This window comes from Phoxinus phoxinus (genome assembly GCF_949152265.1).
Source record: "Phoxinus phoxinus genome assembly, chromosome: 13".
In the NCBI taxonomy this organism is placed as follows: Eukaryota; Metazoa; Chordata; class Actinopteri; order Cypriniformes; family Leuciscidae; genus Phoxinus; species Phoxinus phoxinus.
This window is the reverse complement of record NC_136888.1, coordinates 9,931,716-9,959,405: the sequence shown is the minus strand read 5'-3', so window position 1 is coordinate 9,959,405 and position 27,690 is coordinate 9,931,716. Positions and strand designations below refer to the sequence as shown.

Below are 27,690 nucleotides of genomic sequence, written 5' to 3'. Positions count from 1 at the left end.
AACATCAAAATTTGTCAGGCCGCCGAGGACACGCCCTTCGACGAAAACTCTAGATCTTCGCAATTTAACGTCGCAAAGGCCTTAAGATTACACTCACCAAATTTGAAGATGATCAGATTAAAACTGTAGGAGGAGTTCGTTAAAGTACGAGGCCTGAAAATGGCAAAAACTGCACAAAAATCAGAGAGGAAGTTCAAAATGGCTGACTTCCTGTTGTGTTTAAGGCTATGCTCCAAGAGTTTTTTTTGTAGGTATTAGGTCCTTACATCTATGTACCGAATTTCGTACACGTACGTGAAACGTAGCGGGAGGCGCACTCCGTTGAACCTTTATAGGTGGCGCTATCGAGCCATTTTACCCCGCCCAATTCTGAAACGCATATCAGATGTCAATTTTCGCCGGTTCTGACGCGTGTGCAAATTTTCGTGAGTTTTCGTGCATGTTTAGGCCCTCAAAAATGCGAATAAATGCGGAGAAGAATAATAATAATAATAATAATAATAATAATAATAAACAGAGCAATTCCAAGAGGGTCCTCACACCATCGGTGCTCGGGCCCTAATAATAATAATAAACAGAGCAATTCCAATAGTGTCCTCGCACCATCGGTGCTCGGGCCCTAATAAACAGAGCAATTCCAAGAGGGTCCTCACACCATCGGTGCTCGGGCCCTAATAATAATAATAAACAGAGCAATTCCAATAGTGTCCTCGCACCATCGGTGCTCGGGCCCTAATAAATGCATAATTACTCAACTAAAATGACATGCTCTATTATTTTTTGTTGCATTTTTCTCAAATTGTACAAAAAGTAAACCCAAACCGTCTGAAATTTATAAAAAAATCCCAAATTTCATAAAAATCTATTCTAAATGATACTAAAGTACTTTTTGTATATAAACAGTCAATTGAATTGAACAGTCAAGGACCTATATCTATCATGGAAAACAGTCTGCAGTGGTCGCACCACATGATATTTTCAAATTCAGTCAAAATTTACAGGCACAGATTTGACCATCTAAACAAAACAAGCTAGCTTCCCACAAAAGGTCACTATGAAATTTATAATAAAAATATATATTTTTAGAAATAACTTTATAAAAAAATTTTTAGGTCATACCACGACATCCAAATTTGGTAACTAAATACTAACCATTACAAAGGTATTTTTTATTTATTATTAATTTGAGAGAGAATTTACAAACCTGCTTGCTGCTTCCATGAGTCCTTGGTAAATTTGTATATGATGTAACTTTGTGTTTGAATAGATTTCAACATAACAGTTCCAAAATAGTAGCTCCTTGATGGCCGCACCACATGATATTTCATAAAATGGTCCTCATCGGACAAAGTTTGTATATTATGATGGAAAATAACTACAAATGCTTATATATATATATTTTTTTGTTTTTGTTTACAGAATTACAAAACACTTTGGAAATCATGCCAAAGAGAGCAGAAAATGAATTTGTATAAATTTATAGTAATTTCAAAGACGTTTTCAAAACAGAAGTTAGGACCGGACGGTCGCACCACATGATATTTTGACACTTTAACAAAAAACGTTTTTTGAAAAGTTAAAGTGAGTACATGCATGAGAGAGGTACTACAAATATACTGTATCTTTTTATGCATTTAAACCCGTTTTTACCTGAAAAAATGCAATCGTACAGAAAATGTAGGTGTCACATCATTGACCCAAAGATCTAATATTCTGTTACGCATCCGGTTTTCTCATGACTGTTTGCGTAGGCTGTGAAACATACTGTGAATAGGCTACTCTAAACGATGAATACTCAACACGTTGTGCATTTTGATAATTGTGTGTGTATTTGACCATGCAAGCACAATAAATGGTTAAAGAGAACTTTGAAAGCGGTACTTTATTTTGACGCCGCCTGCAACGTCTGAGCACACAGCGTTCCCATTCTCCGTCTTTCATTACCTAGTTATGACTTCTATAACAGTTTTGTCTAAAATGTTACTAGATACCGATAGAACTAAAGTAAATATGAAACGGTATTATAGTGTTATACTTTAATACTCACAAATACTTTGTGTTGGTCAGTCCGTGTGATTTGAATGTGGACGAGAGTTCAGCTTCACTGTAGATGCACGGTCGACAAACTTTGAACCCTGTCAAACTATGCTGCGCTATATTCAGTTGCCCTTTCATTTTCATTTTCACTGTGTGCTTTATGTAAAATAAGTGTTACCTTGTCTTTATTTGTAAAAATATGATTACCAGTGTCCATCTATCTATCTATCTAAACCAATATTGGTCGTACACTGTAATGTCAACTTTAAGTTAAAGTGTAACACTTTATTTAGGAAATCGATATTTGAAATTTGTGAATCGATGCAGATTTGGTAGATTAAAGTGTCGTGATTTCATATGTGAATTGATTTTTATTTTTGTCCTCCACCCCTAATACTTAATGAAGAAATGGTGTAAAAAAACGTATAAATGTCATTTTGGTGATCAAAGATGAGTTTTAAGGGATACAATTCTGACTTTATAACTCACTATTGGGAGAAAAGAGAAATGAAGGGAAATAAGACCGTCTTGTAATTCTGACTTTATTTCATGCCATTGCAAGTTTATATCTCGCAATTTTGAGGGACAAAAAGTCAGAATTGTGAGATGTAAACTTACAATTGTGAGAAGGCAGAAAACTATTCCGCTTTGGAAACTATCTTCCATAGTTGAGAGATTGTAATGTATTTGGTGAATATCTCTTACAGGATGAAGAAATCACAGTAACTTTTGTTTTTTTGTTTTTCTTTATCACTTTAAACATTTTTGAGGTAACATTTTATAGTTTATTTTTTTCTTGCAAATATAGCACAAACCATTACATTTATGCTTTTGGCAGATGCTTTTTACCTTAATAGATAATTTACTATATTTGTTTTCATAGCCATTTTTATTTTTAAATAAAATACACAAAATAAGGCTTTTCTTATGAGATTGAATGTTGCTTTATTATTTGATCATCCATTTATGAAGATAATCATTTACTTGCAGCCCTACATCGTATGGAAAAGAAACCTTAAGGCTTTGTTCCATTAAAAAAAAAGTTACTTTATATGAAATAGGAGTAAATTGTAGTGGTGCACGATATATCGGCCGCCGATATAATATCGGCCGATATGGTCATTGTTTTACACATCGGTATCGTTCCGATGTCAAAATAGGGCCGATGTGAACAGGCCGAGGTTAGGGGTGGGCGATATGGCAAAAATATCATATCACGATTTTTTCCAGGAAAATCACGATTCACGATTTTATCACAATTCCTTTTCATGTTGGTTTTACTATTTTGCAATTGACTGAGCATCACAGCCAAACTAATGTCCCTATTTTAAAAACAAAGCCTTAGGTAACAAAATATAAAATAAAAAAGAATGGCAGACATTTAGGCCAAAGTGGCAAAGATAAAAAATATTTGTCATTGTCTTTGTTATTAAAAATTAAGAACAAAGATACACGTACACAACTTAATATACAAATTAAATAAACAGTGTTTTATTTTTTCAGCTGTAGGTTTATTTAACAGCATTGAAGAAAGTAATTAAATGAACAAATATGAAAATAAAACACAACATCGACTTCACTGTATAAATTTTACATTGATTCTTATTAAAGCTACTATTAAAGTTCTCAGTCAAGAGTGAGTGAGATGCTCTTTGTATTTTGTTGTTTTATTAACAGGGATAGTTCTCCCAAAAATTTAAATTCTCTCAAGCCGCTTTAAACCCGAATAAGTCTCCCTCTTCTGTTGAAAATAAAAGTTATTTGGAGGAATGTGGGTAAACAAACAGTTGATGTACTCCAGTGACTTCCATAATAGTTTTTTCCCACTATGGTAGTCAATGGGGACCAGCAACCGCCCGGTTAGCCACACTCCTCAAAATATCTTCTTTTGTGTTTAGCACAAGAAAGACATTAATACAGGTTTGGAACAACATTAGAGAGTGAGTAAATAATGACAGAATTTTTATTTTTGGGTAACTGTCCCTTTAAGGACAAGCTGCAGCATGTTTACTATTAGGGCTACTGTCACTTTAAGATCTGCGCGCAACGAGTCCACACGCATTTGACAAGCAGATTTTTTCTTCATTTTTTCTATTGTTCTTTCACTTTAGACATAACCAACTTTGTTTATGTAAACCTTGTGTGTATTTGACAGTATTAGCGCAATAAGACTCGAAAGATTACTTAGTTCAGTAACGGGCGCTGTTAGACAGGCTTTTAGTGCATGCGCGCGTCGGGTGTTTGCGTTCAGAAAAGCGCCCGTTAGAACAGCTCATCAGCAGCGAATGACATGTTTAACCGGGAAGGCTTTAAAGCACATGCAAATAATATATTTTTATGAACTACAGTGTCCCGTTCCTCTGCATTTCATGTGGATATACGTCGCGCTGTACAGTATGTTGAGACGGAGGCGCCAGAAATGCAAACTGATAAAATGGACGATCCTACGATATTTCTTCAAAAGCAGATCGTGGAGACATTTTAATCGTCCACGATCAAAAATCGTAATATCGCACACCCCTAGGCCGATTATCATTCCTGTGTATTTGACGTGCGTGTGGGGGCGGGGATGTTTGTTTTTGCACGAGCGCATTTCAGCGCTGTGAACAGCGCTCGTGTGTAGGGGCGCGCGCTTTACAGAGGGTGCACCCTTTATCACGTCTCTCGTCAGAGCGAGGGGAATAACTGATATTGTGGAAACAGTTTTTATGTGTAGTGGTGCGTACTTTATAGTGGGCACCCGGCACACGATCAACATTTGTTATATCTCCCGTGCTGGACGGGGCGAGGTTTGTACCCGTGTTTGTGTGTAGGGGCGCGCACTTCATTGTGGGCGCGCGAACTAGTCATTACACCGTGTCCTAACTACACGCGACGCCGCGACACGCGATAAAAGGTATCTTTTCCATGTTAATCAGAGTTTATGTCCTAACCAGCCGCGATGGCGACACGCGACGATTCTATTTTAGAAACTGTTTCTATTTTTCTGCGACGTCGTGCTGGAATAACAAACACAACGTGTGGCAATGATAATCTCAGGCACTGTTTATGTGCTTTATTTAATGTTAAAAGCGTGTAATGTGACTTTTAATATAATTTAGTGCTCCCAGCTTTGCAGCTGTAAAAGCAACAATGGATAATTCACCTCAGATCTTGAAATTAAACAAATGGAAACAAGAACGTTCAAACTGAAGAAACAAATGTATTATTTGACAAAGATTGTTTAAGTAACTCAGTAGCCTATGTATTTGAATACTGTTTAAATGGTGTAATATTTGTGAATTTGATTATGTAGCTACTTGTCCATTTTCTTGCGATTGCCGTCAAGATTACTCTCTGGTGCTGTGCACTTGACGCGAGAGCCCATCCACACGCTGTTCTGATTGGCTCTGGGTTTTGATTGATTTGTACGCATCTCAAAGTCGCGTCGCGGCTAGAGTGGACAGACTAATTATTTGTCACTGGATCTTATCGCATCGCGTCTGGTACACACAGGTAAAGGTGCCCAATATCAGTCATTATTGAAAATAAATTACAAAAGTAAAAAAAAAAAGTGTTTTGGAAAATAGCTCTTTATTTGATTATCATAATTTGTTTTCTATACAGAGATATCGACATCGGTAAATATCGGTATCGGCCATAACAGCAATATTAATATCGGTTATCGGTATCGGCCACAATATTCACATCGGTGCATCACTAGTAAATTGTAAAGGAGTCAATTACTTATTTCTTGGTGAAATTCTTTTAATAAGTTCTTATTTTTCATTCTTCAGATTTTCCCCGTTTATGCTCTTTAACCATTTGGAAAGGCAAGATTCTCAACCAAGATGTGTTCAATTCCTGGTTTGCCAGAAGTTGGATCCAATACAACCGTTCATATCGCAAGAGTCACTTTAAACCCACACACTATCTTAGTGGAATTTGGAGGGAATTTAAATCATGGACAAGAGGCCATTGATGTATATCAACAACTAAAAAAAGACATTGAAGCCCTTAGGAAACAGCAGCAAACCTTTGAAGGCAAACCTGGAGAAGTATGTTTAGTGCATGAAGACAGAGCTTGGCACAGAGCAAGGATACTTTCAAAATCTAAACATGAATACAAGGTGTTCCTAATTGATGATGGTAAATTACTTTGGGCCTCAAGCAAAGTCTTAACAAAATGTCCACGTAACCTTTGCAGTCTACCTCCCAAAGTAGAGCTTTGTATACTGGCCAGTGTATCACCTCTATGTCTTGAGAGTGCATGGTCTCGTGCTGCTTCAGATTTCATCAGATCTTTGTGTGGGGAAAAGATCTCTGGGTGTGTTCAGGATGTGATACTGCCTTACAGAATTGTTCTCCTTGACATTCCAAGTGTATCCAAACAAATGTATGAACTTGGATTTGCTAGAAAGATCCCTAATGGAGACTTTAAAAGCCTTGTAATGCATTCACTGGATCTGCCAAGAAATCCTTCCATAAAGACAAACGTTGTGACTACAAATGGTCAGCAGGAGAATGCCAGTGACCCTGACAAGTTGCATCACTACTTGTATCCAGAGTTGTTGCCTGGAACAATTGAGATCGTAACTGTAACACAAGTTGTTCATCCATTGAGGATCTTTTGCAAACTGCATGTCTTTTCACATGAGCTCAAGAAATTAAATGATCAGCTCCACGAATACTATGAAGATGCATTCTCTGCTCCGATGCTAATGCCGCTGTCTGATGGGTCTCCATGTGCAACCAAAGGAAGTGATGGCAATTGGTATCGATCTGTACTTCAGCAAAACAACATCTCTGATGTTGTCAAGGTCTTTCATGTAGATTATGGAATTGGAGATTTTGTTAAACTCTGCAATATCAGACCCTTGTCTGCAAGGTTCTTCCAATTGCCAGTTATCACCTATGCATGCTCTCTATATGGTGTCATTGACAAAGGAGTTGGATGGAGGACTGATCAGATAGATTATCTGAAGTCTGTTGTACTCAGTCAAACCCTTGTTGGAAAATTTGAGCATCACAGTGTGAAAGAGGATGTCTATAATATAACGCTTTATGGAAATGACAATGTAAATGTGAACAACACATTTGGCCACAGAGAGCGGTGTTTGTCAGTGACGGAGAGGATTTGTAGTGACCCAACTCTTGAGACTCTAAACAAAGTGACTTGCAAATATATGCATGACAGAAATGTGTCTTTACATTCTCGCCATTTACCTGATTTAACCAGATGCTCCAGTTCTCTTGAAAATGTCTCCGTAGTGAGACCTTCCAAATCAGAAGAAAACAGACAACCTGCAGAGGGAAGGCACTCACCGAATATTGGTGCAGCTCCACTCCTTCAGACTGATTCATATATTGATTCCCCACCTAAAATTCAAGTGGGCGCAAAGGATAAGGTAAAAATAACATGCGTCCAAAGTGTAAACCAGTTCTTTGGCCATTTTGCACAAAATACTGATACGGTCAGAAAAATGACCAAAGATATTCAACAACTGTGCCACAAGCGACCACAAGCAAAGTTTTCAATTTCCCCTAAGATGATGTGTCTTGCTAAATACACAGATGGGCAGTGGCACAGAGGACAAATTGAATCAATGCATCCAAAAATACTTGTCCAATTTGTAGACTATGGTGACTTGGTGGTTTTGGATAAATCTGATATTCTACCATTTCCTCCAAACGTTAGTGCGATTGCATCCACTCCCATTCAGGCTGTTCAGTTTGAACTTTTTAATTTAACATTACCTGAGCCATGTGAGATTAATGAGTGGTTTAAAAACTACTCTACAAACTGCATGTTCACTGTCATTGTGAAACAAAATTCCTCAGGCAAACTATCAGTGGAGATGTATGATGAGAAAACAAACCTCAACTTAAAAATTAAAGAGCAGTCGAACAAGACCAAAAGAAACATTGGCAAAGGAACTGATAAGGCTTATACTTTCAAGGAGTCTTCAGGAGTGGAGTCTAGAGGTGTAAGAAATATTTTAAGCACTCCATCACAAGCACATGAGAAAAATTCCACGAAACCAGTTGTTCAAGGTACATTGGAACAAAAATTCCAGTCAGGTACTAGTCAAACAAGTGGACTCAGTAGAGCTAGGCCTAATGTTTTACAGCAACAGGTGATCCTTTATCCAAAACTCACCGATCTTCCCTCGAAAGCCTTGGATGCAGGATATGTTTCAGACATCTTTGTTTCACACTGTAATAGTCCGTCAAGTTTTTTTGTACAATTGACAAGTGATGAAGATGAAATATTTTCTATTCTCGACCAACTTAATTCAGGTCAATTAAGTGATGCACAAGTTGAACTAAACTTGTTGCAGTCAGGTGACCTGGTGAGAGCTGAATATCCTGCTGATGGGGCCTGGTATCGTGCTGTTGTTCAACACAAGAGAGATGGCATGGTTCAAGTGCAGTTTATAGATTTTGGGAATGAGGTGACACTTCTGCCCCTTAAAATAAGGCAACTTGGCAAGCAGTTCCTTAGCACCCCCAGGCTCAGTATTTGTTGCACAGTTCAGGATGGTAGGAGAAGAAAAAAAGGTGATTGGACCCAGGAAGAGATTTTGACTTTCAAAAAGTCAGCAGGTGGAAATGGTGAGAAGAAAATTCAATGCAAGTTTATCCAAGAGGATGTATCTGCTTGGCTTGTCAGTTTAGAACACCAGGGTGTTGTATTGGAAGATCCTTTGTTTAATACTGCTCTCAAATCAGGTGCTCAAACTGAATCGCAAATGCGCGGCAATGAAGATACCCAGCCGTTAACATTCAAGGAACCAGCTATAACTCAAGGACAAATTGTAGAAGCATATGCTTCATCTATTGACGGACCAAATTACTTCTGGTGCCAGTTCAAAAACTCAGAGGAACTTGACAAAGTCTCTCTGCTTGCACAAGAAATTGGAAACTGTAGTCGAACTAAACCAATTCAGCCAAATCAGTTACGCCAAGGAGGACTGTGCATAGCATGCTTTTCTGACCAGCAGTGGTACCGTGCACAGGTTATCAGTACGCATGATAAAACGGCCTCTGTTCTTTTTATAGATTATGGAAATGAGTCTGAAATTGATCTGAACTTCCTTAAGCTCCTGCCCACCAAGCTCCTGGAAAGCCCACCACAAGCATTTCTTTGTCAGTTAGAAGCTTTGGGGTCCGTAGATGGCACTTGGAGTGATGCTGCAACTGATGCATTTTTTGAGCTTCTGGTGGATGAACCTTTAAAAGTGACTATTCGGAACACTGTAATGTCCTCTGACCTTTCAAAGTGTCCTCTGTATAGCGTTTTTGTTGAATGCAAGGGGCTTATTGTTAATGATCTTATGAAAGATTACTGGTGTGACCCCAAACCTCAAGTCTGCAGCAAAGTGAGAGTGGCAAGACCATCAAATGATGCAGCCATGACCCAAGACCAAAGAATTACAAACCCAACTTCTACTGAAGAAGATGGACACACTGTGGTTCCTGAACTATCAGTGCAGTTTTTACCTCAAGTTGGAGATCTTCCTCCTCGTGTGATAGAACCAGGTACAGTGTCTGAAGTGTATATTTCGCACATCAACAGCCTGACAAGTTTTTTTGTGCAACTGGCAATAGATGAGAATACATTATTCTCCCTCAGCGAACTATTGAATTCCCCTCAGTCATCTGAGAAAGATGAAAGGAATGCATTCAGTGTTCAGCAGGGAAGTTTGGTGAAGGCCATGTTTTCTGAAGATGGTTCCTGGTATCGTGCCATTGTGAAGGACACAACTGAAAATGGCAAGATTCATGTAGAGTTTCTGGATTTTGGAAATGAGGCAACTGTATCTCCCCCTGAAATTCGTCAACTTGATGAGCTGCTACTATTGTACCCAAGGTTCAGCATTCACTGCAGCTGTAGTGTAGATGATCGATTCAAGACTCAGGGAATAGAGGAAATGAAGGAACAGATCTTTCTCTTCAAAAAAATATTTGGGGATGCTGGGGAGAATACTCTCTCTTGCAAGTTTATCAAAGATGATGTCATTAATTGGGAAGTTAAAATGACTCCCAGCTCATCGGATTCGTTGAGTGAGAAATGGGATCATTTAGATTTGAATGCATTACTGGCAGTTTCCAAACCTGTGAAGGAGACATTCCAGCTGCTCTTCAAGAAACCAGATGTGTCTTTGGGACAGACGGTAGAAGCTTTTGCATCATGCATTGTTGGACCAAATTATTTCTGGTGCCAGTTTTCAAACTCTGAAATACTTGACCAAATCACCCACGTTGCCCAAGAATATGGAAACTCTAGTGAGACACAGCCAATTCTGCTGGATAATTTGGATCCTGGAAACCAGTGCTTGGCTCGTTACTGCGATGATCAGATGTGGTATCGTGCAAAGGTTGTTAATAAATGCAAAAACACTGTTTCTGTTCTATTTGTTGACTTCGGAAATGAGTCGGAAATCAGTGAAGGTTCAGTTAAAGCACTACCTTATGACTTGCTACAAAGTCCAGCTCAAGCTTTTCTGTGTCAGTTAGAAGGATTTGATCTATCATCTGGATCATGCGACAGTGTAGCTATCGATAAATTCTATGAGCTTGTAGTGGATAAACCTCTGAAAGTAACAGTGCAGTGCATTGCTAATATGCTGGACCCTAACAGCCCTCCATATTATGTTAAAGTTGAGTCTCCACAATGTCTTGTAAATGAGCACATGGCAGTGTTTTTGAGTAATTATGCACAACATAATCAGACCTCTGCAGAGGTGATTGAATCCCATGAAAAACCCACTGCATCAACATCTGTAGACCAACCTGTTTCAGAGGATAAAACAAGTGTGAACCTTTCAATCACACCAGAGGAAAATCCCACTGCATCAACATCTGTAGATCAACCGGTTTCAGAGGATAAAACCAGTGTGAACCTTTCAATCACACCAGAGGAAAATCCCACTGCATCAACATCTGTAGATCGACCTGTTTCAGAGGATAAAACAAATGTGAACCTTTCAATCACACCAGAGGAAAATCCCACTGCATCAACTTCTGCAGATCAAGCGTTTTCAGAGGATAAAACAAGTGTGAACCTTTCAATCACACCAGAGGAAAATCCCACTGCATCAACTTCTGCAGATCAAGCGTTTTCAGAGGATAAAACAAGTGTGAACCTTTCAATCACACCAGAGGAAAATCCCACTGCATCAACATCTGTAGATCAACCTGTTTCAGAGGATAAAACCAGTGTGAACCTTGCAGAGGAAAATCACACAAGTGAACCTGATTGTGCTAAACAACATGGAGGTAATATAATCGAACTTTTAGCAGTAAATGGTGAATTGGATGATGTAGCTGAAATCAAGGTGGATGATCAGCTTGGATATATCATTGCTAATGAATCTACAAGGACAAATTCAGTTTTAGAAATTCAAAAAGTTTGTCATGAACCTGACGATGGAGTTCCTGTTGGATCAGCTGAGCCAATGCTGCTGCATACTGTGGAAAATGGCAAAGATACGGAAGATTCTGAAAAAGGTTCGTAAATTTGTGATAAAATCTTTACAATTATTTTTCAAATGGGATTTAATTTATTTTAAAGGGATAGTTCACCCAAAAATGAAAATTACCCCATGATTTACTTAGCCTCAAGCCATCCTAGGTGTATGTGACATTTTTCTTTCAGACGAATACAATCGGAGTTATATTAAAAAAAATGTCCTGGCTCTTCCAAGCTTTATAGTGGCACTGAATGGCCGCTTTATGTTTTGATGTCCATAAAAGTGCATCCATTCCATAATAAAACGAATCCTTATTAGGCTTATATCACCTAATTTTTCTAGATGAGTATTTTAATTTAAGGCTGGAATACATTACACTACCATATTTTCACCACACTTTTGTTTTTGGGCAGTTGATGTGTATGATGGGCACCGCCTCAGATTATTTGTTTCTTTTTTTTTTATAGGCTATGATTAGTTAGACTGATTCTTTTCAGTTGGAGAATATCATACATGTTTGATATTTTGAGCTAATTTTAGAACACTATTTTTTGTCATTATATGATGCGTTTCTGTCACAGTGTTCCGTACAATGTGTAGTTCTATTGTGTGAAAATCTGTCGTTTAGTGTATTCTGGCCTATTTTTTTTTATTATCTGTAACCATTTACAAAGTCAGTGTATGTTGGCTAGTGTTTTAAAATGTTCAGATTTTAAAAGTTGAGTCGTGTACTCCAGCCTTTAGTTGTCAATGGTTGATTATTATTTTTTTACTTTTGCTTATTTTTCAACAGACGTCCCGATGACCACAAGCAGAAGTTCAGCTTGGGTTGCTGGTTTAGAAAATAAAATGTTACCTATGGTATTCCTTTTTTGCTTTTGTGTTTGTTTTTTTATTTTCAGTAATCCTTACTGAAAAGTAACTTTTTTTTTTTCTCCCTTTTTGTTACCTTATAGGTTTGCACTGAAGAATCATGTGACTCTAAGTGCATCTTCAAATGAGTAAAATTTTAAACTATTTAATGTGGAAAGGTATAATCCATTTTTTCATGGGGAAAGTTAATGTGTAACTAACAATAAATTGTTTCAAATGGACAACCAAGCCTGTGAAAGATTAGAGATTTAATTTGCCATGTTTCTTGTCATTTTAAAACGCAGCATGAAGCTTGTCTGATTGCATTGTGTTAGGTCTTGTTGATACCCTAGTTTATCCTTGTACTTTCTGTACAATCATCATTCAATTCACAAACACTTGTGTAAAAACTATTAAACAAAAGATTAAGTATTTTGGACCCCCCTTCACCCAGTTGTTTGTTGTACATGTGTGATGGAGTCCCCCCTATTTTTTGTGAAATATAGTTTGTATTAATTTTTCTTTCTTAATGTGCTTGAATAATTTGTTGGAATAAAAACTGTTCATAGAGATGGTTTTGCTGTAGTTTTGAATATTTTAATGTGCACCACCATGACATCTGAAAATTAATGCATGAGACAAATGAGGTTATTTTTCGAGCGGGCGCAATGCGGCTCAAAAAGCCTTCGCCGAGCAGTATTCAGATTCCATGCGCATTTTTTTTTCTTCTAAAACATTTGTACATTACAACACATAATCTTTTAAATGTATCATTTTATTTGAGTGGTACCTGATAGAAATCAGTCCAAGAAATCACTATGAAATGATTACCGTACCCAGTTATAATAAATGGCTCTGATTGGTCAATATGATCTGTGCTGAGAAAAGAAACCGGTATCACTTGAAAACAATTCCACGCTTTAACTTATTCTGAACATTAATTTAAAGACTGCGAAATATTGATAGACATTTAATTAGAATCATACAGTTTTAAGATAGAATAATTATTTAAATGTTTATTTATACAGTTCTTTCTAGAGGAAAAAAAAAGCCGTAGTTGTGTTGCTGTGGTAACAAGTTGCAAGTCTTTGACGTACATGTAACGTTATTAGCGCAAACGGCAAGGAGAGCGTGTAAACCGAATTACGGTTTCATTATTTCAAAGTTCTTAATGTACCTGATTAAACAAAAAATGACTGTTGCATCAGACAGCAGCTGCTGGTGATTATGATCTAGTGGAAGAAATTGTGAAAAATTCATGTGACCCTAATCAGAAAGACTTGGACTGGAACAAGAAGGAACTAGTTATTCAGAATAAAAAAAAAAATATGGCATTCTAAATGTTAGTTGCTTTTTTGCTAAATGTAATTGCTAGGAGCGATCATTATTATAACTTAAACTTAGTGTTGGTGTAGAGACTAGTAATGTGTCCTGTGAAGGACATGAAAGTTAATGTTGAATTCGCCTTTGGCTAAGCCACACCCTAGAATGTAGATTGACCAATCACAGCGCAGCCAAGAACAAGCTCCCACAGAGGTCCGACACTTTTTCACAGCGCTCCATTGACTTTAATACAGGCGTCTCATATTTTTGGTCTCGACAGGCTATTACCGTCGTAGTTTTATCAAAAATATGGTTAAATGTTGTGCCTGGGGCATTTGTAACACAGATATGCGTTTTCCAGAGAGGTTGGTTTTGTCTGTTTTTTTCCCTTCCCAAAACTGAAGTAAAATCATGACAAATGTCGTCTTTGGATTAAACTGTGTGGATGTCCTCACAGTCAGCGAAACCCCTCAAGGATCAACAATAACACTTTTGTGTGCTCGAAGATAAATTTTGCTTTTAGCCTTACTGTGACGTTAGGTTATGATTTCGGTTCTCTACCCTAATTGTTGATACGCTAGCACACGCTGCTAATAAATACAATTTTATACTCGCGTAGTCCGTTTGCTTTGTAATAACGAAGTGAATAGAGACCTACCCAGCTTTGCATGAACAGTGTTGCTCCTTGATATTGTTAGTCCCAGCCTCCGTCTCGATTAATAGGATATGCGGTGGTTCATTTTTTGACTGTGACCATTATGCTTTTGCCTCTATTTGGATGCCTTGTTGCTTGTGTTTCACCTGCATGTCTTGAATATAGCCTTCGAACGCATATTGCAGCCCCTTTTGCCTACTTCTATCGGACACTTTATTTGCTGCTTATAAAAGTTTATTCAAATTTCAGCAGGAAGAGCTGTCAAAGCATAAGCCATGTTGATACCAAACCAGAGCCCAGATGAAGTTGACGGACGTAGCAACAGTAACTAAGGGAGGGCGGGGCTTATCCAAAGGTGAATTGAGGGTGAAGTGTGACCTCTGGATTTGATGTCATGAGATTCACCCAGTTGTGTGATGCTAAGCTCTGATCTTGTCTAAGGCCAAACAAGTGGTTCGGATACTGATTGAAAATGGAGCAAGGGCTTGTTTGAGGATGGATAATGCATGGACGGCTACACACTTTGCAGCGGAGTCTGGAAGACTAGCAGTACTACGACTCATGCATTTCCTCCATGCACCTGTAGACAAGGAGGACTCTTCTGGGGATAAACCTGTCAGGATTGCTCAAATCTATGGACATTAAGATTGCGTTCATTTTCTTAAAGTATGAAGGATTTTGCATTTAGTACCTTTTTTTACCCTCAAATTGCCCATTACACCTTTGACATTATATGTTTGTGGCTTTATGATATCATTTAATTAAGAGTTTTGTTCAGAGGTATTTGAAAGCAAGATATCTATTAGCAGAAGTGTGAGTAGGACTTTATTTTACAGTCCTATACTTATTATAGTAATTATTACAGTAACTGGGTAATAACTACAGTAGGTACTAACCCTGAACCTACCCCTAAACCTTACCTTAAACCCCATAGTTACTTTATATAACCCAGACCTTTTCATTCTGTAAAATATAGTGCAACCGGAACGTGTATTTGGTTTTGTTTTCTGAATTATATTTGTCAAATAATCAGTTCGGATTGACTCCTAAAATTAGAGGTCAAATATAGTTTATACACACTTTATATAATGTTTCTGGCGTTTACTATGCATTTAATAACATGGTGTTCCCTGTATTTCCAGGGCAGAGATTGAGAGCAGGAACTACTGGTAAATGACAGTTATACTGATGAAGAATGGGAACAGGAGAGAAAAGCCAGACTGCAAGGAAAACAATTAAAAAGTAGGTTTTATTATGCCATGAGAGCAAAAATACATACTAATGTGATTTCTTTGCTGTGCATCTAAATGAAATGTAAAAATAATAAGAGAAAGCATTGTTGGAGGACAGTAAAATGCATGCCAAAATTAATATTCATCTACAACTGTCACCAGTTTTATATTTATACCAAGTAGGCTATAGGCTTAAAAGCATAAACACTTACATGAATATACACATACAATTAAATATGCCATTTTTAGAAAGAAAGATTATTCTTTCACAGACAGAAATCTAAATACATTCATAATACAGTAAACTAACATAACTACATCAAAATACATTATCATCTGAAGTACAGTGTTTTAGAAAACAATTAACTCTCTCTTTTTTAATATAGCTATTTTAATCTGCATAGAATGTGACAGAATTTAATCCGTGGAAAGTTTCCTCGTATTCCATGTTTTCTCTTTCGGTACTTCATTCACATGCTGATTTGGGATAAAAACAACATTAGAACAAAATGGGTAGACACGAAATAAAAAAAATCTCAAGAATATGTAACTTACCTTAAATCTGTCCAATCTTTATTTATTTTTAACCGAATATGTCGCTTTGGTTGAGCTTTCACTTTTTGAATGTGCTGATTGCTAATGTAAGAAAATGTGAGAACATTAGCTCCGTGTTACTATATGTATATTATAATATTTGTGTTTGTGATGCATTTAGCATCCGTAAAAATGTACATTTCCCTTGCACGCACTAACCTTGGAACCTCTGAAACGCTTCCGAAGTGCATCACGAACCTTTGCAGAAAATCAAATATGCACATTTTGAGCATCACTGTAAAGGTTTTATAGACTGAAATCTTGTGATAACAAATTTGTCAAGTAATGGTCCAAGTAAGCAAAATGAAAGTGGATAAAATGTTATATTTTCAGCCCTAATTCTTAAAAACAATCATATTGAGGGCACGTAGTGGGCATAGTTACCTTTTTCTCTCCAACGCAGTTTGTCAGCAGTATGAAAAAGCCCTGTGATAAAATACAAGATATTTTTACAAGATATTTTAAAGTAAATGCATGCATTCAGTATGAGTACACAAATGGATAAAGTATTTGATGCTTGACCCTCACCTGTAGTGAATTGAGTATTGTAAATGTGTAGTTCACAATTTGGGGCAAAGGGTAATCTGTTAGGTCAAGCTCCATTATAAAAAATCCAAAGATCCAAGTTATTCCGAGGACAGGACTTAGGAAGACTATTGTCTTAATCATACTCTTGGCAACATCCTTTTCGTCCCGCGCCTTTGCCTCTGACACAGTAGGGGTTACTATCTTCATGATCACCACAGCCAAAGTGAAAAAGTTTATAAACACGATAGTTCCGACTGGAAGGATAAAAGCATAGATGGAGCCCTTCAATATACCCTCATAAACGAGCCAGCAAGTGTCCGTGGAATAGTATCGCCCAGCTTTACCATTTTCAAATGTAATGAAGGTTATTGCCACACATAATATTGGGCATACGTAACCAACAGTGATAGACAATCCATAAAAAACCTTTTTCTGCAGATGGTCAAAGACAAATATTATTTGGTGAAGAATCACACAACTCAAGCACAGCATCCAGAAGAAGACTGTTAGGAAAAAAAAGTGTTTGACTACTGTGAGGATGGAGCACCAGTTTTCAGGGAGCTTTTTAGGATCAGCTGATGCTAAAAATCCACAGTGTGCAAGCAGCAAGCATAAACAGATGTTGAATATGGCGACATGCCGAAAATTGGAGATGTCTGATTTTACAACTGTATCCCATATCAGAATCTCAATGATTAAACACAGAACAAGTGAAATGATTGATATTCCTAAGCCAACGTAGGTCAGTTCCTTCATGTAGGGAAGGGTCTCTTCATTTTTGGCCATCATTATGGTGAACGCAGAGTTGTGGTCACATGTGCATAACTCTGCATCACCCGAACCACCCCATTTACACCCTTCTTCAGACCACGCACTCTGATTTACATCCCAGAAAACACAATACATAAAATGATTTGGGAGTCTTTTTTTAGAATATTCGAACCTCAGTTCAACTTTAGTCACATTGGTATTATTTACAGTGGTAACTGACAAGATGGTGGTCTCTGAGGTGGCGTTTGTTTGCGACTCGTTTTGTGGTAAAAGTTGATGAAGGTTCCGGAATCCTACGACAATAACCCCATTGGCTTTGTCGACGCTGGCATTGAAGGAGTTGCAGGTGCCATTACAGAGCTGCATTTCAACATTTCCATACTTGTAAGAATCATTCGAGGACAGATTTGTGTTGCCCACCATTCCCTCTATAGTCTGTAGATAGTTTACAGATAAATTTGTGTTGTCAGTTAAAGGATGTTTCCAGGCTTCTGTGTCGTTCAAAACATTGCTGGCAGAGCTGACGAATTCCTGCAATGTACAAACAATAAGAAAGTGAAATGCGATTAGACTTTGAACAGAGGAATTTGATTAATTGTCATTTTGAATGAATGACGAAGTGAAGTGAAAGGGACTTTACATGCTACAAGATAAAAAATACTGTAATCATACAAATATAATAGTGATAGACATCAGTTTTGTCTAAACATTTCCAGCGTTATTGTGAAAAAGTGTCTAAACATTTTGACCAGTACGGCTCACACGATGGCAAAAAAAAAGTTTCATTTTGGTGGCATTGGCCAATTTACTGACACAATAACTAAGTTTTGGTGCAGGAAGTAAATGTTTTTGGGTGAGTTTAATACGTTTTGCAGACAAGCAATATAGTCTCATAAAACAGTTGTGATAATTGCACTTACAAATGTTAAGACCGTTTCAAAAAAAGAGCCAAAGAGACTGAGAAAAACGGTAAAATAATTGAGATTGAGAAGTTATGACATTTCTTTTCACATGGGTTGTTACTCCATCAATCTATTGTAATAGATCAGAAAAAATAACCCTGTTCCTGAACTGGAAATGTTTAGATGTGGGTCAATTTAGGGTCGGGTACAGAACTCGTAAGACACCGACCGAATTAGGTTGGTGAGGACCGATTCACATTAAATCAATCGGTGCCAAATTCCGGTACATGAGAACGCATCTGGGTGCAAAGACTATTTAAATACAAATCTTCCATGTTCAGCGTGTCTCTGTGTGAATGAATGGCAGACGTGCGGTTTCATTTACCACACATACACACACACACTAAAGCATGAATAACGCTCGCAGTGTTTTTCAGTCACTGCCATGATTGCATGGATTTCATCGCCAGAGCCGTTTTGAGAGGAACTGAAGTACATAAGCATTTACAATAACTATCGTCATATCATAAACACGCGAAAACTCAATGGTCTTCACGGCAAAATAACATAAGTTTGGTTTAACTTGACAAATATATTACTGTTGTACAGTAGAATTTAGATACGTCTCAATGTACTAATAATAATACTAACACTGATAATAATAAATTATCAAAACTTTATTTAAGGAATAATCACAATTTCTCTTCCATCTTTTAATTTGAACAGTATAAAGCTCAGTTGTGCAGCATGTTGCTTGACAAAGAGTTTAATTTAATTTGATTAAAAGATAAATTAAATGTGTTTTGTCTTCATTTGATTACCAGAAAATACACAACACAGAATTTGTGGAAAACAAAACATTTCATGAAATAAAATAATATATATATGTTTGTTTTTATAAATATACAAACATGGCAGACAGCAACCAAGGCAGCTCAGGCATAGTGTCAATAACAGTTATTGAGAAACATGCCTAAAGTACTGAAAAAAGGTACTGTTAAAATGTGAACGGTTCCCAGCTCTAGGTCAAATATTACTAAAGGTTTAAAGAAGAATTAAAAATGTATTCGAAATTTAGAGGTTTAGAAATCTAGAGAGAAAACATACTTACAGGTAGGACAGTATCATTCCATTGATTTGACTGGCGTTGAGATATATTATTCATGACAACGAAAATATTTACAGATGCATTAATATTTGCATATGTGTTGAATGTATCGCTGGAGGTCGATTCCTTCATGTGTACGAAAATCTCTTTTGCATCGTCCTTAATGAAGCCAATACCTTTATTTAATTCCTGTTATTATGAAGGTAAAATAAAAAAATCACATGTTTAGTTCTAAGAAAATATGGCCAGCAATGAGGAATTGGTAAATGAATACCAAAGAGTGGTACCTGTAGATACTTTTGAATGTCATTCAGGTCCTGATTCACACAAGAAGAGATTTCCTTTCCCCATTCAGTGCCATTGCATTCTCTCGTTTTAAAACCAACAGCATTGTTTGGACAACGCTTGCTGGCCGTGTAATTGCTTTTTGTGTTGGGCCAGCCATTTTCTTCTTTACAGTATGTTGACGTGGCTGTATTAAGGAATGAAAAACGACAGATTTGTTTTTCTCTCCATTTTTCTTTTCACAATTATAAATCAGAAAACATTTACTGGGTTTTAGTAAGTATAATATACATCTGTTTGGAAGAAGCAAAGTAATGCAGCTGTTCACCCGTATCCATAGCATTAGGTAAAATTTGTGTCCCCATTTAATCACCATAATGTTACAAACCTGAATTACTTTATTCCTATGACTTTTTTTTTTTTTTAGAATAATAACCTAGCCATTCTTTTCTTAAAGAGAAGGTTACATTTTAAAATGACAAAAAAGCACCACAGCAGTAATTCCAAGTCATACAATTGCTTTATGTAATGAACGGTCTGAAAGTCATTCATCTTCCACCACAGCTCTCAAATGGTGTTTCTGTAGTCAGTACTTTTGCTCTCCAGCTTCGATGGAGGGGAAGATTATCAGTGAATATTAATAATGACTTTGTGCTGTCATATGGATTCGGAAGATGTATTTTTGTAGCCTTTTGATATTTTTTTTGGAGCTTGAAAGACCTATTAAATGGAAAAGAGCACCCAGTGTGTCCTTCACAATTCTCCAAAGATAAAAAAAGTCATACAGGATCTTGTATGAAAGCCCATTTTCACCACATAATGGGGGGAAAAAAAATCATGTTTTGGTATAATATAAAAAGTCAAAATGATGAGATACTAACTCTAAAAGGTTGAAATTATTAATTATTCAAAGTCAATATTTTCAACTTTTTCTCCATACTGTAATTATAACTTAGTATCTCATAATTATATATATATATAGTGTAATTCATAGGTGAAGTGGTTAAAAAAGAAATCCCCCAAGATTTGTCCCAAACATGTCTACTTCCGCCCACCACTGGTCAGACATACTAGACTCATCCCCCAAACTCACACTATTAGTTGAATCAATGTTGCTGTATTGGGCTGGTAGATTTTAACGTTGAAAAAAAAAAATCACACACTTCACTTGTGAATTATTGTCTGCAACAATAAAAAATATAGAATTAAGAAAATACTTACGTCGAATGATGGGGATCTTAACGTTATTCGTTTTGTTTCTGTTCGATGTAGCTCTATTGTTTGTGAATGTACAGTTAACATCAACTATCTCTTCCTTATCTGCACAAACTATGGTCGCCTGTGCTTTGTAAGATACACCGTTCTTCTGGATTTCTAAAGAATACAGTGATCAAGTGTGTAACAACCATATAGATATTAACATATTATTTTTAAAATATTAACATATATAAACATATTTATCTTTCCATCACATTGTTAATTCTGGTTGTGTTTACATTGAGAAAACAAAAATGGTAATGAGATATGCTTAGATCTTTACCTGTCAAACCAGGAAGAATAGGCCTAGTATTCCATTTAACAGTGTAATTTTCGTCGTTGTCAGAAATACACTCAATTTCAATTTGAACCGTTGGTGTTGCTTTTGGGTCTTTACAGTCAGGAAATTGGGGCGTGCTCATGGCCTGAATTTCTGGCAAAAGTGCTATGTCCAACTTTTTACTTGCTGTGTGTGTTATGGATCCATTTATGTACACGCATGTAAATGTTCCTATAGATAGACAGACAGACACACAGACAGACAGACAGACTTTAATGCTGGTCAGGATTTACACGTCTCAGACAAATCAACATAGGAATCAATTATTCTGCATATTACCCCCATAACTGGAAAAAGATTTTAACACTAGCGATGTTTCCATCCAAAGTTCCGAATTTAACTAAATTGGAATATACTGTAGCATTAAACATTTGCTAATAAATGTTACGCTGTTTGCATCCAAAATTTGTCACTTTCTGGGAAATTGGTGCAAAATATCTATAGTAAATAGAAAATAGAAGTTCGGGGGAAGCCACTCTTTGACAGTTCGCATCAAAGCTTGCAGACAAAACGCAATACAAGCTTGTCATGTTATCTTGCGATCAGAGGTAGATGCCTGATGTTTGGGAATGCAATCATATGAGACAGTTTTGGAAGGTCATTATACTCAACCATTTTGATGACAGACTTTGGCTCAGGTATTAGAGTGATTTCAGAGTGATCAGCCAACATTTAAGATGCTGTGCAATGAAATTAGTCTGCTAATTTCAAAGTCAAAGTCACATAAGTTTTTGGTTGCACATCAAGGGATTTATTCTGTAAATAGCTGTGTCTCAATTCAGAGGCTGCATCCTTCGAAGAATGCGGACTCTAAAGACCAGGCATTCAAAATTCCGACTGAGCGTTGGTAAAAGCCATGGTCTAGCCTACAGAAGATTGTTCTTGTTCTTGTTCTAGACGTGTCACTCATATTGTTTTGATTGGGGAAAAGTGCAATAGGCCCTATGCACAGCTTCACTACTTCCTGAACTTAAGCAGGGTCCTTTGTTTCCTGTCTGCCAGGATTGGCCAAACTGATTAATCCAGGTGTGTCTGATTATTGTTGTTGGTCAGACACACCTGGATTAATCAGTTTGGCCAATCCTGGCAGACAGGAAACAAAGGACCCTGCTTAAGTTCAGGAAGTAGTGCAGCTGTGCATAGGGCCTATGCTCAATATGGCAGAAAAAAATCCCGCCTTCTAGATAAGAGCCAATGGTCGATTGGTTAAATCACTGCATCTGCCGTTAGAAGCTGCGGTTCCTATAGAAACAGTCAGACGCCAGCTTCCACTGTGCATGCGCGTTAGCTTGATCCAGTCTGAAAAATGACGTTTTCTGTCATGATTTAAGCGTTTAGAAATAAAATTTATGTGACAGATTTGTCAGATTTCATTGGTGATTTCAAACATGAAATTTAATCGTAAGCTTGGCTAACAGTTTTGGAGAATTTGATGTTTCCCCATTCAAAGAGAAGCTGCACTTGCATGCCAGAGAAGCATTTCAAAGATGGCCGTCGAGTGACATGATTTGTAAAGGGATTTTGGTTCTATTCAACTTTCTGAAACCAAAACAGGGTTCATAACCTATATACAAATTTTACCATGGTCCATTTCTGTACAATAAAGAGTATAAATTATATAAAATCTCATCTTAAGTAAGATATAGGTCAACATTGGAACTGCTTATAGTATATATACTGTTTATATTTAAAAAAACAATACTTATATTTAAAAGTTTAATCCGGCAATTTCGAAGCAATCGACTTTCGAATGCGCCCTTCGAAGGACGTAGCCTCTGAATTGAGATGCAGATAATGTGTTTGTTTCCATCATAGTTTATTTGCATGTCTTCTTATTGGATAACAATTTTTTAGAATGTGCATCTTAGTGTTTCCATCTGACGTTTTTTTATGCGATAACCCAAAATTCATATAAAAATAGGAGGATGGAAACATCTAAATATTTTAGCATTAAGCATCTTAATTACGAGTGCAGAAACATACCTTTCCAGCTTCCTGAAATATCCTTTAGGTTAAGAATGTTTATCCAATCTTTTGATGCAAAGTTGGCCTCACTTCCGTTTGTGATCTCTGTTGTTTTATTCTGGACATTTGTCAAGTACCAGTGTACCTCTCCGAAGTTTTCTACTGGAGTACAATTTATATTTGCAGAGGAGCCGATATCAATCGGTTGCACCTCAGGTACGCGAATAGTGACGAGGCCTTTGGAGAAAATAACAAGATGTGACTGTGTAATAAAATCTTCTTTATCGCATAACGTTGTGTAAAAAGTTAAAGAAATAGTTCACAATAAATAAATAGGTTACCTGTTGTTGTCAGCTTAGAATTATTCAGTGGCTCGATTACCTTCACAAGCTGTGAAGAATTGACTGAACCGAGTATCTGCACCGTATAATCTACAATCACACTGCCATACCTTTAAATAAATGGGAAACGTTACTACATTTTCTGTCTTTTGTCTATTTCTAACGTGTTATGTGTGTAGAAAGAACAAGAAACAGTAGCTGCCAGAGGTGCTTGCTGTCAAGATTACCTGTAACCGTTGATAACCAGAGAATCAAAATATAGCAATGTGCTGAATTGTGTCTTGAACTGAAAGAAATTAAAACATACATGTGAGGTGTATACAAACAGTGTAAGTATTTATATTGATGAAATAAAATAAAATAAAAAATACAATGTTTTTTAGTCGTTGCAGGATGAGAGTTTGTTGCCTGTATATTTGACGGTTCATATGGACTACATAACGCTGCTTTGAACCTTGAAACGCAGGCCTACCACCATAATAATACATGCAGGCAAAAGGGAATGAGGACTTAAAGTTCATCAAATCTGCCCATTCCATAAACAATGGCTAGTGGAGGGTGCACGGTGTTACCAACACATAGACTAAACACAATAATGATGTAATAAACATCAACTAAACAGCATAAAATGTAAAATACCATAATGAAAAGAATGTAAGAAGCATAATCTTTAATACGACGTTGTATATGGACTTAAATCTATAAGTAATATTTATTTTCACCTTGCATGTTACTGTTAACCATTTAAGATAAAAAAAACACAAATATTTGTTTAACAGTGTCGGGTTGATTTTCAGCAGTACGTACCATAGTAATTATACTCTTCTCCATCTTCTTGTATTCTTCATCTTGTTTTTTGTTTGGATCACATAATATTTTGCAATCATTTGCCAATGTAGTAGATCCATTAATGCTTACTGGAAAAAAATAAGAATCACAGCATTCAATTAACAGTTTATTTCATCTAGAAATCCTTTGCCCATATCAAACAATACTCTACCTCTATTTGCAGACAGACAGACAGCAGTGTCATTAACTTTTATCACGCACTTCTTGCCTTCGCAGCAGGCATACTTTTTGCATATGTCCTCACTCCATGTGTAATTTGTCCTGCACGAACAATTCTTCTGCGGCTGGGTCTCATTCAATGTGCAATCTGCAAACAAGCACATTCAAGTTTTTTTTTCTCTCTCTCTCCATAATGTCATTAATTTATTGATTAGAAATGCAGCAATTGTCCATAAAGTTTATTTCTGTTAAATCAACTTTTGGATCATTCCCCTTATGTATAACATTTTTATGTACCCATCATATATTGAATTAAACCTAATTTAAAAAGACTATTTCATAAATAAATCATAGTTTTCTTTTTTCAATATCAATTTAAGTGAACATTGGGTTGAAGTTGGTGAACGAACTATCAATTTATGAATATAGAAATAATTTTCCATCATTATAGACTTTCGGACATCATCCTCCGGGAACTGACATCAGTTTTTTCATTTACAACCATTCTGTCTTGTTTGATCAATACATAAATCAGTTTGATAATTTCAACATTTCAAAGATGCTTAAAAATATGAGTTTTAACGCCAACTGTAAGTAATGAGTTATCATTATTAATATTGATGTTCCTGAACTTGATCGCATTGAGAATAATGCTGAAAGTCTTATTAATTTTTACAGAAATACATCCTTAAAATTACAGCAGTATATAGGCTACATTTTTACAATTAAAAGCTACCGCACAACAGGAAAGACCCTTTTTAAATGTTCTTTTTATTGGCATTCTGAATTCACAAGGAAACGGCCCAATGTACTTGCAATATGAGGACATTTTCAGTATAGATTTTGCACAGGTGTTTTAGCAGTATTTTTAATTACGCATTGCATTGTGTTTTGTTTTGGGGTTTAAGGAAGCTTGAGGTAGGAAATTACCAGTAGCCTATCTTGTCCATGTTTTTTGTCTCTTTTTTTTATTTAAATTTTTTTTATAGATTTTTTCTTACACTGTTGGAATTGTGTAATTTCAAGCATTTTATGTTTGTCTACCTGTTGTGATGGTGATTCCGGTTACAATCGCATTTTCCACGTTAATTTCTGTAAGATTTCCCAGATGCTCAGTGACATTGGGATACACCGATTTCTCTAATTCAAGCTCAAGCAAGTACACCTTTGAGTAGTTCCCTGGAATGAAGCAATTGTGACAGTATTCAGTTTGATGATGATTAATGGAAAAACACATTATTTATTCAACAGATTATTATTGATGAGCAGAAAAAAAAAATCTATATATTACCTGCCACAGCAACCTATCAATCAAAGGTGTTTAAGAGTTAATACTTATAAATTGTTTATAAATAAAAAACTTTGAAAAAAATAATGAATATATACCCACCTTAAAAATTAATGCCAGAAAAATGAGAATAATGCCTTTAGACAATTTCATTTTTGTGCCATCAATTTCTGGTGAACAGAACGCAGTCATTAATATGAACATGCATATGCCTTCCATCAGTGACGTCAATCAGGCAATACATTACATTTATTCATTTATCACACAAATTTATCCAAAACGACTTACAAATGAGGAATACAACAAGAGATTCATCTTAGGGAGGGTTTTAAGGAGTGAAAGTTGATTTTTTAAATAATAAATTGACCACAACAATATGCATTCAGATACAATACCAATCAAAAGTTTGGAATTTGTTTTTGAAAGAAGTCTCTCATGATCACCAAGGGCTGCATTTTATTGAGAGAATACAGTAATATTGTGAAATATTAATACAATTTGAAATAACTGTTTTCTATTTGAATTCTCAAATGTAATTTATTTCTGTGATCAAAGTTTAATTTTCAGCATCATTACTCCAGTTTTCAGTGTCACATGATCCTTCAGAAATCATTCCAATATGCTTATGTGTTACGATTTCCTGCTCAATAAATATTTATTATCAATGTTGAAAACAGTTACTTCATATTTTTGTGAAAACTACAAAAGTTAAAAAATAAGATAAAAAATAAATATTAATTATTTTATTCAGCAACGACGCAAACTATTTCTATTTCAAATAATTTTAACTTTCTATCAAAAAAAAAAAAAACTTTCAATCAACTTGAACTTTTCCAACAAAGAATACTGAAAAAAATGTATCTTGGTTTCCACAACATTTTCAACATAATAACAAGTAACATTATTCATAATTGAGCAGCAAATCATATTAGAATGATTAGTTGACACTGAGGACTGGAGTAATGATGTTCAGCTTTGTCATCACAGGAATCAATTACATTTTAAATACATTCAAATAGAAAACAGTTATTTTATACTGTAATAATATTTCACAATATTACTGTTTTTACTGTATTTAGGATCAAATAGATGTGAGCACAAGCGACTTCTTTCAAAAACATGAAATGCGTCCTGATACATGGAGGCTGGAGCTGAAATAAACTGGCGATAAAAGCGTTGAGCGTGTTGACGTACCTCTTTGGCTTGTAAATCCTGACAGCATCATTGACCTCTGGATTCAGGCGGTAATTTAATCGCAGTGATCACTTTATTAAAAAAGTTACGAGTGTCCATGCAGACAGAGTTAGAGGAGGGAATGATATCCCAGTCAACGGATTTTTCCAATAACCCTCCTGATTTGCATTATTCAGGTCACATGACTCAACAGCATCAGATACTTGATTCAAATTATTCTCCACCATAAAAAATGGCTCCTCTCGATTCAAAAAATAGCCTACTGTGTGATACACGTAAAACAATGATAGCTGGTTGCCTTAAAATTTAGTTAATTGAAACTAAAAACGAGTTAATACAAAGCAAGAGATTGGTTTAATCAACAGAAACTCAAAATGATGAGTTATTTGAGAAACATTAGTGAATATAAGTTGATTTGACAGATGAAAAAAGTTGCGATAAAAAAATTGTGAAAATAATTTCTTGGGCGTTCACACAGAACGTGTTTTTCCATTCCACTGCGCTATACTTTTCTGTTATTTTTCAATGTAAACGCACTCTATATCAGTGTTTTCC

At 36.2% G+C, this 27,690-nt stretch overlaps 3 protein-coding genes across 4 annotated transcripts in view; 2 read left to right on the top strand and 1 right to left on the bottom strand.

Annotated features, from left to right (window-relative positions):
• The window catches only part of tdrd6b (tudor domain containing 6b), a 46,316-nt gene extending 33,397 nt beyond the window's left edge, over positions 1 to 12,919 (top strand). Inside the window, exons 2-4 of the mRNA XM_079631927.1 lie at positions 5,814 to 11,529; positions 12,286 to 12,353; positions 12,449 to 12,919. Of these exons, the coding sequence (XP_079488053.1) occupies positions 5,868 to 11,529; positions 12,286 to 12,353; positions 12,449 to 12,493 (5,775 nt within the window). The 5' untranslated portion in view covers positions 5,814 to 5,867 and the 3' untranslated portion in view covers positions 12,494 to 12,919. The remainder of the gene's footprint in view (positions 1 to 5,813; positions 11,530 to 12,285; positions 12,354 to 12,448) is intronic.
• Positions 12,920 to 13,546: 627 nt separating this feature from the next.
• ankrd66 (ankyrin repeat domain 66) lies at positions 13,547 to 14,994 on the top strand (the record flags this gene model as incomplete). The annotated part of the gene is given in 3 exon segments (XM_079632142.1): positions 13,547 to 13,672; positions 14,764 to 14,964; positions 14,968 to 14,994. Coding segments are annotated over 3 exon segments (354 nt in total), but the record flags the coding sequence as incomplete, so codon positions are not given.
• Positions 14,995 to 15,544: 550 nt separating this feature from the next.
• adgrf3a (adhesion G protein-coupled receptor F3a) lies at positions 15,545 to 27,283 on the bottom strand. Of its 2 annotated transcripts, XM_079632525.1 has the most exons (18): positions 27,136 to 27,283; positions 26,044 to 26,111; positions 25,945 to 25,957; positions 25,698 to 25,832; positions 24,646 to 24,801; positions 24,453 to 24,562; positions 23,873 to 23,931; positions 23,646 to 23,755; positions 23,323 to 23,541; positions 21,283 to 21,510; positions 20,964 to 21,116; positions 19,745 to 19,929; positions 19,461 to 19,646; positions 16,677 to 17,978; positions 16,533 to 16,574; positions 16,308 to 16,346; positions 16,110 to 16,190; positions 15,545 to 16,031 (listed from the first exon to the last, which is right to left on the bottom strand). In XM_079632525.1, exons 1-17 carry the CDS (start codon positions 27,164 to 27,166, stop codon positions 16,128 to 16,130), a joined length of 3,099 nt encoding a protein of 1,032 aa, XP_079488651.1. In that variant the 5' UTR covers positions 27,167 to 27,283; the 3' UTR covers positions 15,545 to 16,031; positions 16,110 to 16,127. The 2 variants fall into 2 exon arrangements, with proteins under 2 accessions (XP_079488651.1, XP_079488652.1); XM_079632526.1 differs by lacking the exon at positions 25,945 to 25,957 and having other exon boundaries at positions 26,040 to 26,111; positions 27,136 to 27,258.
• Positions 27,284 to 27,690: the final 407 nt, after the last annotated feature.

Coding starts and splice junctions, on each gene's coding strand:
- adgrf3a (XM_079632525.1), bottom strand. CDS start 27,166: ATGATGCTGTCAGGATTTACAAGCCAAAGAG. Junction 19,647..19,744: donor ACATTCAAAAGTATCTACAG/GTACCACTCTTT, acceptor TCATAATAACAG/GAATTAAATAAAGGTATTGG. Junction 16,191..16,307: donor AGCGTTTCAGAGGTTCCAAG/GTTAGTGCGTGC, acceptor TTCTTACATTAG/CAATCAGCACATTCAAAAAG.